Source organism: Phaenicophaeus curvirostris, chromosome 6, assembly GCF_032191515.1.
Source record: "Phaenicophaeus curvirostris isolate KB17595 chromosome 6, BPBGC_Pcur_1.0, whole genome shotgun sequence".
NCBI lineage: Eukaryota > Metazoa > Chordata > Aves > Cuculiformes > Cuculidae > Phaenicophaeus > Phaenicophaeus curvirostris.
The window spans coordinates 30,306,179-30,324,810 of NC_091397.1; the positions used below are offsets into that span (position 1 = coordinate 30,306,179).

Here is an 18,632-nt window from a genome sequence, read left to right on the forward strand (position 1 = left end):
TTGTACCTCAGCAATACTATAATACTATATCCTGCAAAGAAAATGCCTAACTGATTCTAAATAAAAAAGACAGATCCTTTTGGTTTTTTCATTCTTTCTGTTTTTCTTTTGAAATGATCTTTTTTTAAATTATCCTTCCTTCTAGACCCTTTTCTACTTCCCCTTAAAATACAGCTTAGTATATTTTTCTTTCTTTCAGTGAAAAACTGAGAAACAGTTTTAAAATACATGGTTATAAATTGCTGTACTCTGGAGTTTTGGGACAGTTTCAAATTCAGGAAGATTTGTTACTCTTTGGAGGACTGTGGGAAGCAAAACCATCAGTGTTTTCAGGAAAAAGGAAAGTCTATAGAGTGCTCCCAGCGTCAAAAGGTTAAATTATTTGAAGTGCGTGAGTTAAAAACCCAAAACTTGTTTGTCTTAAGTTTATAGGATTTGTTAACACAATAATATTTGGCACAGCTGTTGAAAAGCTGCACTTGTGTAAATGCATATAGATGTTTCCTGGCGTATTACAGTGGATTACATTAATTCTTGAATATGGCATCAGAAGGTAGCAGTGTCAGAATTCAAAATTAATCTTAGACTTTGTTGAAAGCTTATTATGTATACGGAGCACCAAAAGATATTTTCAGTATGCTGAGTATAGATGTACATTGTTACTGATTATAAGAGAGGCTAGATCTTAGTAAATTCTATAAATTAAGAGGTTTAGGGTATCCTAACTTAAAATTATTCAAGACTGTAAGTTTGAATTAGAAAGTAGAAAGAATCAGAAACCATGTAGTTCTTTGAATTGACAGAAATTTTGTGTTTTTATAAACATGATTATGCAAAAGTCAGTAGATTCTCAGTAATCCCAGCAACTGTGCAAAACCAAAACTCTTGACAAGATGGGGGATAAAATGTATTGTCCACTTATTTAGACTTCTGCATCTTAAGAAAGTTGTATGTATGATCCATGTGTAAAAATAATGTGATTGTTTAAAAGCTAATGTTGTTAGTGTTTGACACAAAATTGTGGGGGAATGTATATAAAGAAGCTCTTTTCTAAGTCTTTTCAAACTAAAGAAGTCTTTTCAAGCTTCATTTTGCTCACATAATATGATTAGGAGAGTTATCACAGTTGCTTTCAGGTCAGTTCTACATTTTGGAGCAAGTTAGTTCCGACATCTTTCATCAGGGGCTTTCTTAATACCCTTTCTGTCAGTTTTTCACTTCTGGGCAAACTTACGGTTTTCATCCTTTGTGACGTTTTGCATTTACATAATGTTGCTTGGCATAGCACTGCGTATTTGTTTGTTCTTGAATCAAGCAGTCTGTTTCTCCCACTTTATATTTTGATAACTTAAGGGACATGGTTCTAGTGAAGTGATGATTGTAGTTGTGTTGCACTACAAGGAAATAGATCCCTTCAATAGTAAGGGGTTTGTACGCTATGTTAATTGTAGTGAATGTAAAGCACTGTTTAAAATAAGAAGCAAGTAGTTTTACCCGATATTACCACTATGCTGTTGAGACTCTCCCAGCTTTGCTAAAGGGTTAGGCATAAGTGGTTTGCATAGAGAGTACCTGAAAAAAAAACATTCTCTTCTGTAAGGGTTGTTTCAGAAGTTGTCCCGTGTGTCACTTGTATGGCCAGCACTGATTAACTGCAGGAACCCCACAATGTCTGAAATTACTGAAATGAAGGGTAGAGAGCAATAGCTGAATTTAGATAAAACCATAGGTAAATCCCATAAATTCGATTTCTTCAAATCCTGTGGTGAGAAGAATTTCATAAATACGTTTAATCCCAACTTTCAGAAGCATCCCTCTTAAGCCCCTGCATCTTTCTTATATTACTTCGGTTTGAATGCTCGTCAGTTATTCAGTATTTTCTCAGTCTGTCCTAGAAAAGGAGTTTTGTTGTCATTTAATGCATTTCAGTAACATCTGCTTTATCATAAAATCCTGATATGATCAGGAAAATATATTAAAATTTTCAGTCCAGTGACTGAGGTTACCCAAATTTTTTTGTGTTCCTGTAAGAATGCTGAGTGCTTTATATTAGAGTTGACTCAAGGAATTAGTTGGTAAAATACTCATAGGTCTAGTCTAAGGGAATGTGGAGTTATAGAGTAGGTGTATTGTGTTCACCGTTAGCTGCTGAAATTCATACTAGATGTTATTTTTACAGAGCTCTATGTTGTAGTAGCCAAGGTGTCAAAACTACTACCAACTTTCCAATTTCACTAGAGAAGGTTTTTAAAAAGTTCTACAATGGATGTAATCATCTTACAGGCTTATTTCTGAAAACTTCACATATTCTTCAGTTATTTTGAAGTGAGTGTGCTGTAATTCAGTTTTGCATTCGTTTGGTACCGTGAAGAAGATACAAGTCATCATTCCAACATTACAATTACAAGTGATGTGATTCTGAATCATAATCATTGGTGACGATAGTGATGAAAATAGTAATTATTATATTTTTACACATCCAGAACTGTCTTGCATTGAGCCTGTATAATTTTGAAGGATTGCATAAAGCATGCCCTGCTTGTTAGAACACCGGAGGTGTTTGCACTGTTGCTGCTTTACTTAGCAACTAATGAGTACATATACATATGCTCAGATTTTTAAGAAGTTACTTCCTGATGTGTTTCTTATTCTTTCTAGCTGAAGTGCTATCACAAAAAATACCGGTCAGCTACTCGTGATGTGATTTTTCGCCTTCAGTTTCACACTGGAGCCATTCAAGGACATTGCCTGGTGTTTGGCAAAGAGGATTTGGACAATGCCAACAAAGGTGCTGGCTTTTGTGATTGGTCAGATGTGTATGTCTGCGGGGGTGTAAGTATGTGCCTGTGCATGTGATGATCATCTTTAGGACCTCTTTTCAAAAGGATTCTTGTTTTTTTTCTGTCCATAATTTTAGGGAAAGGGAGACTGCTTTGTTTTAGTTAACTCATAGCACATAGCATAAGTAAACCCCTACTGATAAGTAAAGCTTTTCAAGTGAGCTAACTTATCAAAATAATACAGATACTTCTATGTTGTCCTTATTGCCTCCTCTTAAATTTGAAAAACAACAGACTCTTGTTTAAAGTGAGGACTCCTGTTAATCACTATCATGGGAAATAAGATGAACTAAGCCAATAATTTTTTGGCTCATAACAACAGTCGCAAAGTCTGACACTGGGTTGCATCCTAGTCTGGCTGAGTATGGACATCTTTTAGTGTGATTCAGAGTATCCAAAGATTGAGGCAAAGGTTTTGGACACATTTGAAAATGTCTTTGTATTTTCCAAAGTATTACTTCACTTTTATTTTTATGCTTATATTTATCATAAGACCCTCTCCCGACATTACAAGCAAACTAAAATCAAGCATACTTCCCTGCAACGTACAGCTACACAAAAGTTTTGTGGTTGAGCATTGCTGTTTTGACAATGCGTAGAAAAATTTTAGTTTGCTCCTGGGTGTGTTTTCCTTTAAAAGCCAAAGTCAACCATGTCTATATAGAGAGAGGTTTGGGAACTATACAACTCTTCTGTTTTTGACTGTTCTTGGAAGTAAACAAAACTCCAGCCCATCTTTTCTGAAGGATGTGTGAGGCTCTTTTAGAAGCTAATTGCTGAACTGCAAGTGGGAAGGGAAAGGATAAGGGTATGTGTATTAGTAGATAGGATTCTCTATAGCTTTTGAGTGCCTTTGACTGCCTTCCTGACACATAGCTTGCTGAAATACTATCCTTTGTTTTCAGATGACCGTTTCCCTGAGAGTGGCAAGGTGGAATTAGTGTTTTCAGTAACTCCAGGGAAAATTCAGGGTGAGTATGTGTGAGAAAAAATATGCTTACTTTAGAAATAAACCACACTGAAATGTTTTTTGCCTTTTTACCTTCTCTGTTCTACTGCTCTTATTGAAGATCTGAAATTCAAATTTACTTGTTAAAATATGTAATACAGTTACTGGTCTAAATTTGAAAAAGTTAATGAAGACTCTGCATTTACATCAGTATGGGAGTGATCAGATTTTGTTTTAAAATATACCAGTATAGTTGCTGACCACTGGTAGAAAACATTTTATGTATCTGTATATAATGTGCATAGCATAGGTAGCTTAGCGTGGCACAAGTGCAGCAGTGGCCTATTCCATAACCTTTTTTGGGTGTCAACATAACTGATAATGTTTGCAAGTGGTGAAGTTTGGACTGTCTTCAGTTTAGCATTAAGAGATATAGCTATAGTTTTGTTGAAAATGCTTCTGCTCTTGTAGGATATATCCTGTATGTCTCCAGAATTCTATTGCAGTTTATCTAAGAGCATCAATAATTACAACCTACAATAAGAACTTAAGATCATGCTTTATATTGCAGTCTGATTCTGTTAGTGGATTTTTTCTTCCTCATCTTATGATGTCGTGAAAAGTATGGATTCGACTTGAGACTGAATGAAAACCAAATATTATTAAGTGTCTCATACATGTTCCCATTCACTGTCCTGTGAATTGCATGTTTGCCTGGTTTTTTTTTGGTTTTTTTTCCCTTCTCCACCAGTTTGATCACTTAGAAACTAAGCCAGTAAGAAGTCTGATTCTGTCCAGCTGAACATGAAGATCTCAGCCTGCTGGAAAGCCACATAAGAAAAGCAGTTTTATAAATAAATTTATCCATCTTGCACTAAACATTTCTGGATATTAAATGCTTGAAGAAAGGCCAGCTGACATGTCTGCAAAGGGATTAACTTTTTTGTTTAAGTCTCCTTTCTCAGATGGCAAATCAGAGGTGTGTTTTTTAGCAGGCTCCAAGTTGTTGGAAAGTAAGGTTCTAAGTAATGGGAAATTTGTATTCAATTGCTGCCTAAGGGATTAACTGGCTAAGATGAAGAATTCACCTTGAAATACTTATTTACAGTTTCTGCAGAGTGACTTTTCTACATCTGAAAACATTCTAGATTCACAGAATAACTTCAGAGTATCTCCAGGTTGTCCTCTTGCTGAAAGCAGAGTCATCTGTGAGATCAAGACAGGCTTCCTAGAGCATTGTCCAGACAAATCTTTACAATGTCCAACCATGAAAATATTGCAACCTTAATGAGTGAACTGTTCCAGTGTCTGTCACAGTGGATTTATTTTTTCTTTATATTGATTCTAAACTTCTCTAGATTCACTTTATACCTGTTCCGTGTTGTCCTTCCATCTGACTCTGTTTCCTTCATGGCCTTTGTGGGGCTGCTGCCAGGTCCCCCCAAGACCATCTCATCTTCAAATGGAAGCAGCTCTGGTCCCTCAGCCTTTCCTTCAGTCCCAGCCACCCTGGTTGGCTCTTCCCTGAACTTACTTCACTTTATTTGTATCTTTCTTGTAATATGTAGTTTGAAACTGGACACCAGTATTCTAGAAAAGAACTGACTGTGATACATCTTTTAAGAAATAATGCACTGGCCAAGAAGATGAAGCATCTAAGTATTTAGTTAGCAAACTTCAGATCTGCCTTGTGACAAACATCACAGAAATTCTCTACAGATGACTTTTTTCTGCCTGCATATAAAGATACAGGACCACGTCATCCTTGCCCTTTAGATTTTAACTATCCTTCTTTTGAAAATCACACCATGCACATAACTGCTGCTGTAGAATATTTTACAGTAGGACTTGCTCTCCAGACACAACTGAAGAGTTGATAACTGAGGATTTCTTCATTGGCTGTTCTAAATACAGGAGCAAAGCAGAAAGCCAATTTGATTTGTATTAGTGTCAAAGCCAGGTCCAAAGTCCATGAGTTCTTGATGGCTGTGCTTTGATTTTCACTCACTGGACCACAACGAAATTCCTCCTGGATACATTTAAAAGCTGAATACTATCTTATGCCTTATCAAGGGCACAGAAAGGTGATTTACTGCTGAAAATTCCAGGCATGTTTGGCAGAATGTACTTAAAGACAGCAAACATATTAAAGACAAGCTGCTCAATCTCAGTTTCTGCCAGGAGGATGGAGAATGGATGAAACAGCCTAGCTGGCGCCTTGGGTGAAGTGCCAGGGACACACAATGGCAATTTTCAGCTTTCTTTGTTCATCTTTAGTGATAAATTGTTCTGGTATCAGAATGACAATCTGTAACAAAGTCTTATTTTATCATTCCTAGCATCTCTTTATAGATACTTGTGGTTTCATTCTGAAAAGCCATTTGTTTTACTGTCTTTGTCTATAGGGCTGAGTAGATCATCTGTGTTAGTTGTGTTTTGGGGCTGATTCAAGGAGGCACATCATAATCAAGAAGGCCAAGATAAAATTTTCTGCTTGTACTTTATGTAATGCAACGTAAACCAAGTCTGTTTGGTATTTTTTTTTTTTAGCTGGTTTATATAACCTTTCTTCCCCTATTACTCCTTCTTATGTTTCAGAATATGGTATTGCATTTTCAGGAACAGAGTTCTGTCAGAAGGCCACATACATGTGTGTGTATGTCGTTATAAATGTGGCTGTGATACTTTTTGGTCTCAAACAGATGTTTATTTTTTAGGATGTGAACGCCTTCAGAATGACCATGGAGTGATAGTTGATTACAATATCTCAGACCCATTGATACGCTGGGATTCCTATGAAAATACGAACCCTGATGGGGAAGGTGAGTTATTTGATCACATGAGAGCAAGGCAAAAACTTTTGCAACTGTGCTGAAGTATTTGAAAAGGAGGAAGGGGAGCTCGTTTGCTTGAACCTAATGCCACTTCACAATTGTGTTGAATAGCTGTCTACCCTTCCCTGTTTAGCTTTAGTGGCTCTAATGGAAAGAAAGCTGCAGGAGCTGATTAAGAGAGATTCTTGTTAATGCTCTAAATTGGACTGAGGCACAACTGGATGATATGAGTTACTTTATTTGTAAATTTGGTTTAATTTTTTTATTGTTCTATGTCTTCTAGTTCAACCCTAATATAGAATTTTAAGAACAAAAAAAAAAAGATGTAGTAAGTTTGTAGCCTTCGGTACTTACTGTATTATTTAGAGTGTTGCAGGAAGTGTGCTAGACTCTAAAGTTATAGATAAACAAACAGCAAAGGATGTATGTATTTGCATATTTCCCCTCATGGATTTACCTCTTTCTGAATTGCCCTTTTATTTCTTAGAGTTTTCTTCTGTAATCTGCTGGTACACACAAAAGATTAAGGTCTCCAGTAGCTGCCTTCAGATTCTGACTCCAGTGTGAATGCTTTCCTGATGCTTTGTTTGAATGAATGTTGTTCTTTTAATGGACCTAATTTTCATGTAAGGATTCAGAATGTCACACCTCTGCCTGCACACCTCAGTACACATGCAAGCCTGACGCTGCAAGTAGTGACATGAGAGGAAGTATTGAATGGATGCCAAAGTTACTGTTCTTACAACTCTCCTATTATGAAGTGAGGGAGAGGTAGAGCTAGGATTCTTGCTCTAGGCTCACTTCCCATTGATCTTTAGAATCTGAATTCAGCATTGACAATCTGATGACTACAGTGGTGAGGGGTTTAGGGGCAAAGGTGTATTGGGAGCCTGTCTTTTTTTCCACTGCATCACTCTTGTACAGGAGTATTTCCTAATCTACAACATAATCCAGTCTACAGAAAACTAGGGGAAAGTAGAAAGTGGGAAGAGAACAGTCATGTAGCAGCGTTACATGGGCCAGGTAGAGCCCTCCATAGGGAGTCATCAGTGGTTTTATTTTTGGTTTAAGACTGTACAGTGTCTTTTAGAAGAAGAGAAACTGGATCTTGGCTGAAGATGATGTCTTAATTTCTACCTAGGGGATTTTCATGTCATTTCCTTCCTTTTTTTGCCCCCATCCTTTCTGCCCTCCTTTGCATATAAATAGCCCTCAGCAAGCAATACGCTAATGGTAAATATTGCTTAACTGCCAAGATTGGATAAATAGATGGATTTGACCTTCCTATCCTCACACACTGTAGGTAACTACACAAGTACAGGAAATTCAGAGCAGAGATAAATGTGTAGGCAGCACACTGTTGGAAGATAGAGAACTGTATGCTGCTCATGTCTTATAGAAAACTTGATCACAGACCATTCACAAGTACAATTAGCTTGTTTTCCTGGTGTTCAGGAATCATACATGCCCCATTAATAGGCTTTTATATGTAATTTGTGTGAGATATACAACGTCAATACGATGTGGTACCATAGATATGGAGAAGTTTATTGTGCATCTGCAGAGAACTCACTAGAGCTGAAGGTAGAAAGTATACCGTAAGAACGTGATATGTATCCAGATACTGTTTTCTCAAACAAATATTTAAAAGACACAGGGTGTTATCCAAATTGGAGGCAGAGCACTTGCCAGAGCATTATCCAGCACAGGCTGGATAAAAGATCAGGATGGGCTCGAGTACATACACAGGGGACAGCTAGATTTTTCTCTTAAGGATGACATCTGTACTCAGCACAAAGGTAAGTTTAGTCTATTGCTTGAGGTAAACATAATTTGCTTAGGTCTTCTCTTACACAGTATTTACAAAAAACAGGACAGACTTATGTTATTGTTTATTATAGCAGTTCAGTATCATGTTCTTGCATTAAAAAGATGTATTGAGTCCTAGTTCTCACCACAGGTGAGAGACTACTAGCAGGAGAAGATGATTTCACATACAGAAAGTGAGCATTGTCAAAAGCCTTAGAGTCTAAGGCCTTTAGCTACAGTTCTGAAGGCAGAGATTGTTTTCTCTACCTGAGAGAAAATTAGATGTGGTGCGTAACAGTGTAATAGTAATGATACGTTTAAGATGCAGGGAAGTCTCATACAAAGTGCCTGTTTCAGATCTACCCCACATTGTTAAGCTCCTAGCCTTTTTTAAGAATCGATCTTAACTACCTACAGGAGTTTCAATAGGAGTAATGAAATGTGTGACAGATGATTTCTGTATTGCAGTTATACACCCTTTTGTTAATATAAAAAATGTATCCTTCTGAAATTCCAGATCAAGGTGGCCATCACAGCTTTGTAAAACAAATAGGATTTATTTTTTAGGTGAGTGTGTATGGAATGGCTATTTCCAAGCCAGTGTGTTAAAATGGAAAATTAGACGTGAACAAGAAAGCAGTATGTCTCTTTTGAAATCCTACGCCTATTTGGCCTTGCTTTCAAAAGAACAAAAGATGAAAGGGCATGATAGAAGAAAAATGTACCTGAGGTATCATGGTTTGTTGGCATGATACAGTATTGCAGACAGAAGCAGTTGCCTTTTAAATGATCATGAACCCTTTTTATTGTAATAAGATTGTGTATGTGTTGAATATAGCCATGCTTTGGACAGTTTGCTGTCTAGGTTTAGTTCCTTATCCCTTATTCTTAACAATGTAGGAATTTTGACAATTGGAAAGCAATACATGATTTGAATTTCTTCACGTAAATAGTGTTTCTCCTCAGTTCCCTTGAGAAGCCTCTTTTGTATGTTTCACTAATGGTCCTCCACAATAGACCAAAGATGTTACTTAGTTTAAAAAAACTTCTAAATTTCTTTCCTGCTCCTTGAGCAGTACATTAACACAGACACTTATGATATGCTGATATAAAAGTATGCAATCAAATGTAGGATTTGGAATCAGAAGAATCAAAAAGTTTTCCTGAAAGTATATGGAACTCTGAGCTGCCATTTGTGTATGTAGGTTAGTCAAGATACAGTATTTTTTTTTTTTTTGGGTTGAGTTTTTCAATAAAGAGAACTGGTAAGCATCAAAGGTTATAGTTGGCCAAAATAATGTTTGATTTATTTAGACTGAATTCAGTGGATTGGCAGCAGAAATGCACCTAGTTCTTGTTCAGTGTTCTGTTTAAAGACATTTTACTTATTTTAACAATGAAATCAGACTGCACTCTTTTGTCTGCCAGGTCTACAGGAAAGAAAAGAATGAGCATGTGTTAGAAATTGATTAAAACGACAAGAGAAGGGCTTTCAGCAAGTCTTTACAAGGCAGAAACTTAAGTATTTTTCTCAATAGAATCTTGCTGTTTGTTTCCTAGCAAAGTGGGTTTGGTTGCTTAACAGTGTTTGATAATTAAACAAAAACCAACTTTGGAAACAAGATGATGCTTTTAATTCAAGGCAAATAGAGTAAGGCTGAATAAATCCAAATTCCTGTATCTCAAGAGTGTTGCTTTACAAATTTTCTAACCTTTTGTAACTGTAATCAGCACCAATTAGTCAAAAATTGCCAAATATTTATAAGCTGGTTTGTTCCTGCTTTTTTCTTTTCATAAGAGAAAAGTATTTGCCTACCTAGAGATACTTCTCAATAACCAGCATTCTGGTATGCACAGACGTCATGTGATTAAATGGGATGTTTGACTTATTGAGATTTTTTTCTCCTCTTCAAGCTAAAGTAAATAGCTATTCATTAGGGAGTTGACCTCTCATGTAGTTATACACTTCTTTTCCCAGAGGGCCGCTTCAGTATTGCAGAACTCCAGGGCTGAGGCAAAACTCCTTGGCTTTGGCACCTGAACAGGAATGCCTACTAAAGAAGACCACAAATTCGATGCCATTTTTGGTGAATGAAGCTGTAAATTGGTCCAGCTTTTAGTTACCAGCTGGACACAGTATTCTTTGAGACAAAGAGAGAATTGTTAGAAGGTAGGGATGAAAAGGTGTCCTGCAACAATTTCCCCTCCTTTTATTTGACAGTGAAAATAGAAACATCTATAAAAAATAGAAAATTTACCCTTTAAAATGCTGCCATCTTGAAACCGTATGTGGAAGGCCTTGGACTGTCTGCCTTACGTTGATTTTTCTCTGAGGAAATGTATGCCTTCCATTTCTTGAGGTTTCTTTTTTTTGTTTACATATATATATATGTAGCTTAAATCTGATTATTCTTAATCATAATACTGACAGTAAGTCGGGGATAATATACTGTGGTTTATTTTATGTGTCAGTAATATTGAACGCAAATACAGGATTACAAGATTACATTTTCGCTTGTGCAGTAGTAGGTAATTTTCTCCTCCTTTAAAACAGGTTGTGAGAGTACTGTTTCTTAATATTTTTTTTTAGCCAGCATGTTAGGGTGTAGGTCTAATATACCTAAGTTTACTCAGGTCTTTACAAGACTGTGCTTTTTAGCTAAGATTGCTCTGGACTGTCATCTTTTATTTTTATGTTCTGGGATACAAGCTTTTTCTATTTTTTGGGGGGGGGCGGGGTGGAGGTTGGGTTTTTTGTTTTTTTTTTTAACAAAAACCCCGATGTATCAGAGTATTTTGGATAAGTCAGTTAGGAGTCAACCGTTAAGTGCAGCCAGAGCCAGACTTTCAAAGGATTTACTCTCTCAAAATAAACTATTCTTTTTTCCTTTTACCTAAACATGAGCATATTGATAAGGCAGTGTCTGTAATGACCAATTCTGTGCATTTTACTAATTGCACCGGGACGCAGATTTTGGTGGGTGCCATTTGTCAGTTCTACTGAGTTTAAATTTGTCTCAAATTAAAGCAGAAAAAAACCCAGAATGCTAAGTGTCAGAGGGGAATGGTTATACCTAAGATAAATATGAAAGTCTTGCATCTGAAAACAAGAGCAGATTAGAAGCAAGGTTCTATATACTTACCCTAGGACCCTGTTTTTTCCATTAGCCTCCTGCTACTGACTGTTGTACTTCCCTTTCTCTTTCCTTTGAATTCCTTTGCCTTTACTTCTTTATCATTTCCTACTTCTGTATTTTACAGTGTAGCTTCTCTGCCTTTCATTCTGGGAAGACTAAGCACACTTGCTTCCAAGCCCCTGACATCAATGTCTTCAACAGTTCACAGTTTTATTTGAAGCACGTGGCACATGCCAAATACTTTCAAAGCTACTGAAGAGTCAATTATTTGCTTACAAAAAAATGCATTTTTAATATCCTCCTTTTGATTTCTGTCCTGCCTCAGCTAATAGACAGTGTTGTTGTCCCAACGATGTTATTCACTAGCCCTTTGTCAAAGACTTTCATTATGCTTTTAGATCAAAAGACAACAGAGGGAAATTTGAGTGGTTTAATAGATATTTTTGCTAGTTTATGGTACATTGAAATATATTTTGCAGTTCTGTTTTTGTAAGACTGTGCCGAAGACTCCTCTTTTCAGCACAGGAGGATTCAGACAGTAGCAGCTCAGAAGAAGGTAACACGTGGCTGTGGCTAGCATCTCTCTTCTCCTTCTCATATTCCCTATGTATTTCCCCAAAGGCTGTTATCTCAAGGCCACGTAACACTACTTTGTCAAGGAGGTCTTTCTTTGCTCAGCTTATTTGGGTTCTTGAGCAGTCTTGCGTTTACCTTTTAGCATATGCTAGTTTCTTAGTCATGTCGACTACAGTCTATGTTTTTTAATATTGTTAATTTTAACACTAATGTCCAAGTACAGGTACCCCAGGTGAAGCCTCTTAACTTAATCTTACAATCTGCTTAATGTTCGAGGTTGAATTAAGAGTCCTGAAAAGCAAACCTCTGTCACAGGTGTATGTTCCTTCCATGCACCTACTTCCTGAATGAATATTCTTCTCTTTTTTTGAAGGCATACCATCTGTTTAGCTTCATTGGACAAGGAAAAATAAACTTAATGATGGTGTAGGCATTGGATATCTTTTTTTTTTCCTGTAGCACCTTACTTGCTTTGGAGTAAAATCAGCATGGCAGCATCAGAGATTGAAAGTGTAACAGGCTAAAATGCCTTAGTACAAATTAGGATTTGGTGCTTGTTTGTTCTATGACTTTTCTAAGACCAGAAAGAGAACCAGTTAAGCTGCTGCTCTGTGCCTGCACCCAAGCATGCATACACTGAACTACCTTGTGCATCATGCTTTCTATGTGAGTGTTAAGTCCAGTTAGCAGTGAAAATGTAAATGAAGGGCATCATCAGTCATGGTACCATTTGCACATTACTTAAGAGATCTTGCTGTCTCTTACATGAATCCGTGTGCATGAATGAACTCATGATTCTTGATACAGAATTCATGATAATTCCCAAATGGCACATGCCTATGAAGACTTATCAAAACAAAAGACAGACTTCAGCATGAAAGTGGTTGGTGTTTCCTGGGGTTTTTAGGCCACTGTGAAGGAACAACAATTATTTTTCTGGTAAATCCCTAAAGTAATCTGATTATTCTGAGTGACTGTTCCTGGGTGTGGGTGTAATTGCTGCCTGTTTTGCTGGTCCTTTAACATCTTACACCTTGCCTTGTTTGGCTAGATTTCTTTTCAATGACTATCATCCTGGCCCTGCTCTAGGGTTTCAGCTAGCCACTACCCTACTCTCTTCGTAAGACGACTAATGATTTTGTGGTTTATTGTTTCCCATTTTCTCCCCATTGGTACGTCCTCTAAATTCTGCTTTCAAACATGGACAGTTTCTGAATACTGAGGAAGAGCAGCTAGTTGGAACTCCTTCAAGACTGAATAGAGGAAGGCAACTTCTGGTATGAAGAGGGAAGTTTTTTTTGTTAGAACCCAGGTCTGCTTATTATTGTGGACAATAATAAGCTCTCCAGCTTTGAAAGAAAAATTTGCATTTATAGAGCTCTTTTCTATTGTTCTCTCTGTTTCTGGAGTCTAGAAGTCTATCGATAAATAAACATGTTGTCTCCTGAAAGGGGAGGTCTTTTTTTTCCCCTCACTAGGCAGTTTCTGAGATGGCCCTGGGCACTGATCTATGTGTCATGTAGTACAGGCTGGACTTCACAGGACATGAAGAACCTGGAGATATTGTTTCTGGACTTCGAAGAATGCTCATAAGCTGTTACCCATTTAAGAGACTTGCTAAACTTCTGAAACTCATCTTCCATTTCAGGCTATTCCTTTTTGTTCCTTTTAATAAATATATATAAAGTTTTCTTTGTAGGAAGAACTTCAGTTTCTAAATAATTTAGGCACGTTAGAAATATTCCGTAAAAACTACATAGTTTATTATGATAGTATATGCTTGTATTAAGCATGTGTAGATCATCTTCAAATACTCTTTTTGAGAAAGGTAAATACTACAGTTATTATCATAAAAGGTTACTATGTATTAAATCTGCTGTTACTCGAATACCTGAAAATAAGCAAAAAGTCTCTTGAGTCCCAGTGCAAAATTCTGTAAGTTTAGTTAGTAAATTAGGAGATAAAAAAGCTCTGCTAAATGTGTCTCTGCCGTACTTACCCTTTCCAGTATGGGAACTTCTTTAGAAACACCTGAGGGTCAGATTTTTGAAAACACAACAGAGATATAGAGCAATTTTATTAATACTGGTAATACTATTAAATTACATGGTCCGTACTCAAAAGAGTAAATTCATTATGTTGACCTTTTAGACAGCCCTTTTAAGCCCTATTTTTTTTACTGTGGTCCTGTACAGTTGTCAGCAACCATGTAGAATCATCACTGTTTTCTCTGCTTCTTCACATTTAGTTATCATAACTAATTTATGCTGGAAGCCTAATGGTATGGTAACAGAGAAGCTATGATTCAAGGTGAGTGAGCTGTTCCAGCTGTAAGGAAGAATTATTGTGAATTCTGAACCTCAACATCTGGAGTACGTGCTTGCAAATGAATAGCGTGTTTCTGAAGATTGGGTTTGTTTTTGCAGTGAATGAAAGGGAATAATTTCACATAGTTTAGTGACTTTGTAATGTCTTTAAACTTTGCTTGGTGTTTGGACCTTTGGTGATGTTTCTGTACCATCGTGTTTTGCTGTTCTTTTGCTGGTTATCCAAGCTCAACCTACTTCAAGTTAAATCCATGCTTAAATGACTGGGAAAATGCAGAAATAGCATCAAAATGACATGATACTAGCTTCTGTATATTGAGTTGCAGTAGTAGATGTGTCAATCTATTCATTGTACTTTGGATTGAGGCACAAGTAGTATTTTCTTTTGATTCCAGATGGGTGAAAGTAGGTCAATATATTACAGGAGTATACTGAGGATGAGTCTGTGCGGGCCTGTGCTGCCCATGTTCCTTGCTGGTCGGACAGCAGCCAGCCTCTCGTCTAGAAGCTGTGCTTTGTGAAGCAGTTTTTTCTTATTATAAATGTGATCCTTTTGAATGACTGGGAAATACACATTAGCATTTGTGCAGCATGAAATTTCTGTAGGGTCTTGGATGCTCTCTTCTTTGCTTCTTAAATATTCAAGGTTTAAGGACCTCATATGACATTTAGGGTCTTGCTTGCTAGCATTTTCCTAACAGGAACACCCTCAGTTGGTTTCCTTTCATAGTGTTTGTTCACTTTTTTGTGATACGTGCCTTGTTTTCTTCAGCCTTCTTTATTTCTTCTTTATTGTGCCCGTCTACAAGAAGGGTCAGAGGGAGGACCCAGGAAACTACAGGCCTGTCTGTCTGATCTCAGTGCTGGGGAAGGTCATGGAACAGGTGATCTTGAGTGCTATCATGAAGCACATGCAAGAGAACTGGGTGATCAGGCCCAGTCAACAAGGGTTCACAAAAGGCAGGGCCTGCCAAACTAACCTGATCGCCTTCTGTGACAAAGTGACCTGCCTAGTGGATGAGGGAAAGGCTGTGGATGTAGTCTTCTTGGACTTCGGTAAAGGCTTTGACACAGTTTCTCATAGCATTCTGCTTGAGAAACTGTCAGCCTCTGTCCTGGACAGGCGCACACTCTCCTGGGTGGTAAACAGGTTGGATGTCCGGGCCCAGAGAGTGGTGGTAAATGGTATTAAATCCAGCTGGAGGCCAGTGACAAGTGGGGTTCCCTAGGTCTCAGGGCTGGGTTCAGCCTTATCCAATGTTTTCATCAATGACCTGGATGAAGGCATTGAGTGCACCCTTAGCAAGTTTGCGGACGACACTAAGCTAGGTGGAAGTGTTGATCTGCTGGAGGATAGGGAGGCTCTGCAAAGGGATCTGAACAGGCTGGATTGCTGGGCAGAGACCAGTGGGATGAGGTTTAACAAGGCCAAATGCCGGGTCCTGCACTTGGGGCACAACAACCCTATGCAGTGCTACAGACTAGGAGAAGTCTGTGTAGAAAGCTGCCTGGAGGAGAGGGACCTGGGGGTGTTGGTTAACAGCCGACTGAACATGAGCCAGCAGTGTGCCCAGGTGGCCAAGAAGGCCAATGGCATCTTGGCTTGTGTCACAAACAGTGTGACCAGCAGGTCCAGGGAGGTTATTCTCCCTCTGTTGTACTTGGCACTGGTGAGACCGCTCCTTGAATACTGTGTTCAGTTCTGGGCCCCTCACCACGAGAAGGATGTTGAGGCTCTGGAGTGTGTCCAGAGAAGAGTGACAAATGTGTTGAAGGGGCTGGAGAACAAGTCTTATGAGGAGTGGCTGAGGGAACTGGGGTTGTTTAGCCTTGAGAAGAGGAGGCTGAGGGGAGACCTCATTGCTCTCTATAACTACCTGAAAGGAAGTTGTGGAGAGAAGGGAGCTGACCTCTTCTCCCAGGTGACAGGGGACAGGACAAGGGGGAATGGCCTCAAGCTGCACCAGGGGAGGTTCAGGCTGGACATTAGGAAAAATTTTTCACGTAAAGGGTCATTGGGCACTGGAACAGTCTGCCCAGGGAGGTGGTTGAGTCACCATCTCTGGAGGTGTTTAAAAAATGGGTGGGTGGTGTGCTGAGGAGAATGGTTTAATGTTTGATAGGAATAGTTAGACTTGATAGTCCTGTGGGTCTTTTCCAACCTAGTGATTCTGTGATTTTTCTGTTAGGCAGGCACTTGAGAAGCATAGCAAAGCAAACAGCTTTCTGATGACCAAGCTATTGTTGTTCCATGTTGGAAAACTAGTTCTTTAAAATGGAATGCTTGTATAAACATTAGCACTTCCTTGGGTGCCTTGGTGAGTGGTCAGAGAAAGGAAAAACAGTAGTAGAAGATGACTTCGTACCTTTTTCCTCCTTCACAGTGCATTCTGTTATCCTGAAGTTAGAATTCTCTAAAAACTCTCCGAAAATGTATTAAAGGATTTGCAGATGAATATTTATGAACCAGGAATTGATCTTGTATCCTTTGACCAATTTACGAAATCATCACCTGTTTTTTTATGTCACAGTTTTAGAGTTGCACTGAATGCAGTATTATGTCTCCAAATTGTAGAAAGCTTGGGCAATTCTAAGGTCTAAGAGGCTACAGATTCAGAATGCTGATCCATATCTTTTTCCCAAAGCTTTTGATCAATTTTTTTCATTTGCCTGACACTTCCCTGCCACTTCTCACCAGCCTAGGTATCATCTGTACTTGCAACAGTCACCATAAAAGCTTTGAAGAGTTATGTGTTGTAGCCTATCTTACATAATTTAAATGTGCCATGCCTGAACTGGACCAGACTGACACACCCAGTAATCTGATAGTCCTCAGGTCTGGGAATGTCTGTGCAGCCAGAAATACCCACACCGCAAAGGGTGATGTGTCCCAGAAAGCCTGGAACTGATAACAAGGGAAGAGTCAGCAAAAATGGTTGAGTTAGGTTTAACCTGTAGTTATTCAACCCTTGCTTGGGTTCCCAAAGCATTTTTGCAATGACTGTGTGGAGCACCACTAAGGCTATCTAGAACAACAAAATTTCAGCAGCATGGTGATCTGTCTGAGTCTATAGCAGGCAAACTGTCTATAGGATAAGTTAATTTATGCAGAGCTGCTACTGCATTGTCCAGGTTTCTCCTGGTAATCTAGTTAATGCAGGTGTCAGTGTTGAACCTCAGCCTCCGTTCAAGCATGGTGAGTGCAAATGGTCCAAGATCACCAACATGCGTGTACAGTACAGGCTTATGAAGGAGCAGAAGCAGCCTGTAATTGAAGCAAGGTTATGCAGTTGTTTTTTTTTTCTCTCAGAGAACCAGAACATGGTGAGATCAAAACTAAGTTTGCATCATAAGTGGGACTCATCAGTTTCTATTGAGAATTTTGAATATACATTTTTTGCTTCTTTTCATATATTCGAAGCAGATGCTAGAAGTTTCCAGCTTATAAGCAATTCTGCATTGTCCCAGAGAAGAGAGCTAGTTCTCTGTGACAGCACTGCTGGTATATATTGTCTTGTGTGGTTTGTGTCTTTTATCAGAGTCCTGACTGGTTTCATGTGCAGCCATTTTACTGATTTGCATGAAAGCAACACTTGAACAGAAAAGCGTGTACTTTCCGAATTAGATTTGAACTTAACTTATGACTCTTTCATAAGCAAGAAGTGTATGTATTTAGTGGATTCATGAGCCACTTTTTTTTTTTTTTAGTTCAAGTCATTATGTGTTGACAGTTCCTGAAATAGAATTGTCTAGGGGCATGGCTGTCTGATGGTTATGCATCCGTATATTTGTAATAATGTTTAGAGCAAAAGTTTGCAGGCTGCCATGTGGTGAGATATATCTGCTATTAAAGGCGGAACTTAACGGCTTTGCTCCTCCTAGTTTGAGCTGATTCATTCCAGAGAGAGAGGGAGTCAAAGTCTGCTGTAGTTGCGAGCTTGGGACCAGCAACTGCTATATAAAAATAAGCATTATTGCTGCAGGACCTCCAGAAAGCTTTTCTTGCCCAAGAACTCCAGTAATTGTACAAATTCAACAATTTGTACAATTACTGGAGTTCTTGGGCAAGAAAAGCTTTTATTGAAGATGTGGATGAGAGCGTCCAGTGTGGAAGAACGTTTCTTAAAGGCTGTTTGCTTTAGGAAAAAGACATAAAAGCA

At 38.3% G+C, this 18,632-nt stretch overlaps 1 protein-coding gene across 2 annotated transcripts in view; it reads left to right on the forward strand.

Moving 5' to 3' along the window:
* TNS3 (tensin 3) overlaps positions 1–18,632 on the forward strand; it is a 242,280-nt gene that overhangs the window by 143,666 nt on the left and 79,982 nt on the right. For both annotated transcript variants that reach the window (XM_069859719.1, XM_069859720.1), the window contains exons 15-17: positions 2,659–2,788; positions 3,746–3,811; positions 6,507–6,611. In XM_069859719.1, coding sequence (XP_069715820.1) covers positions 2,659–2,788; positions 3,746–3,811; positions 6,507–6,611 — 301 coding nt within the window. The remainder of the gene's footprint in view (positions 1–2,658; positions 2,789–3,745; positions 3,812–6,506; positions 6,612–18,632) is intronic.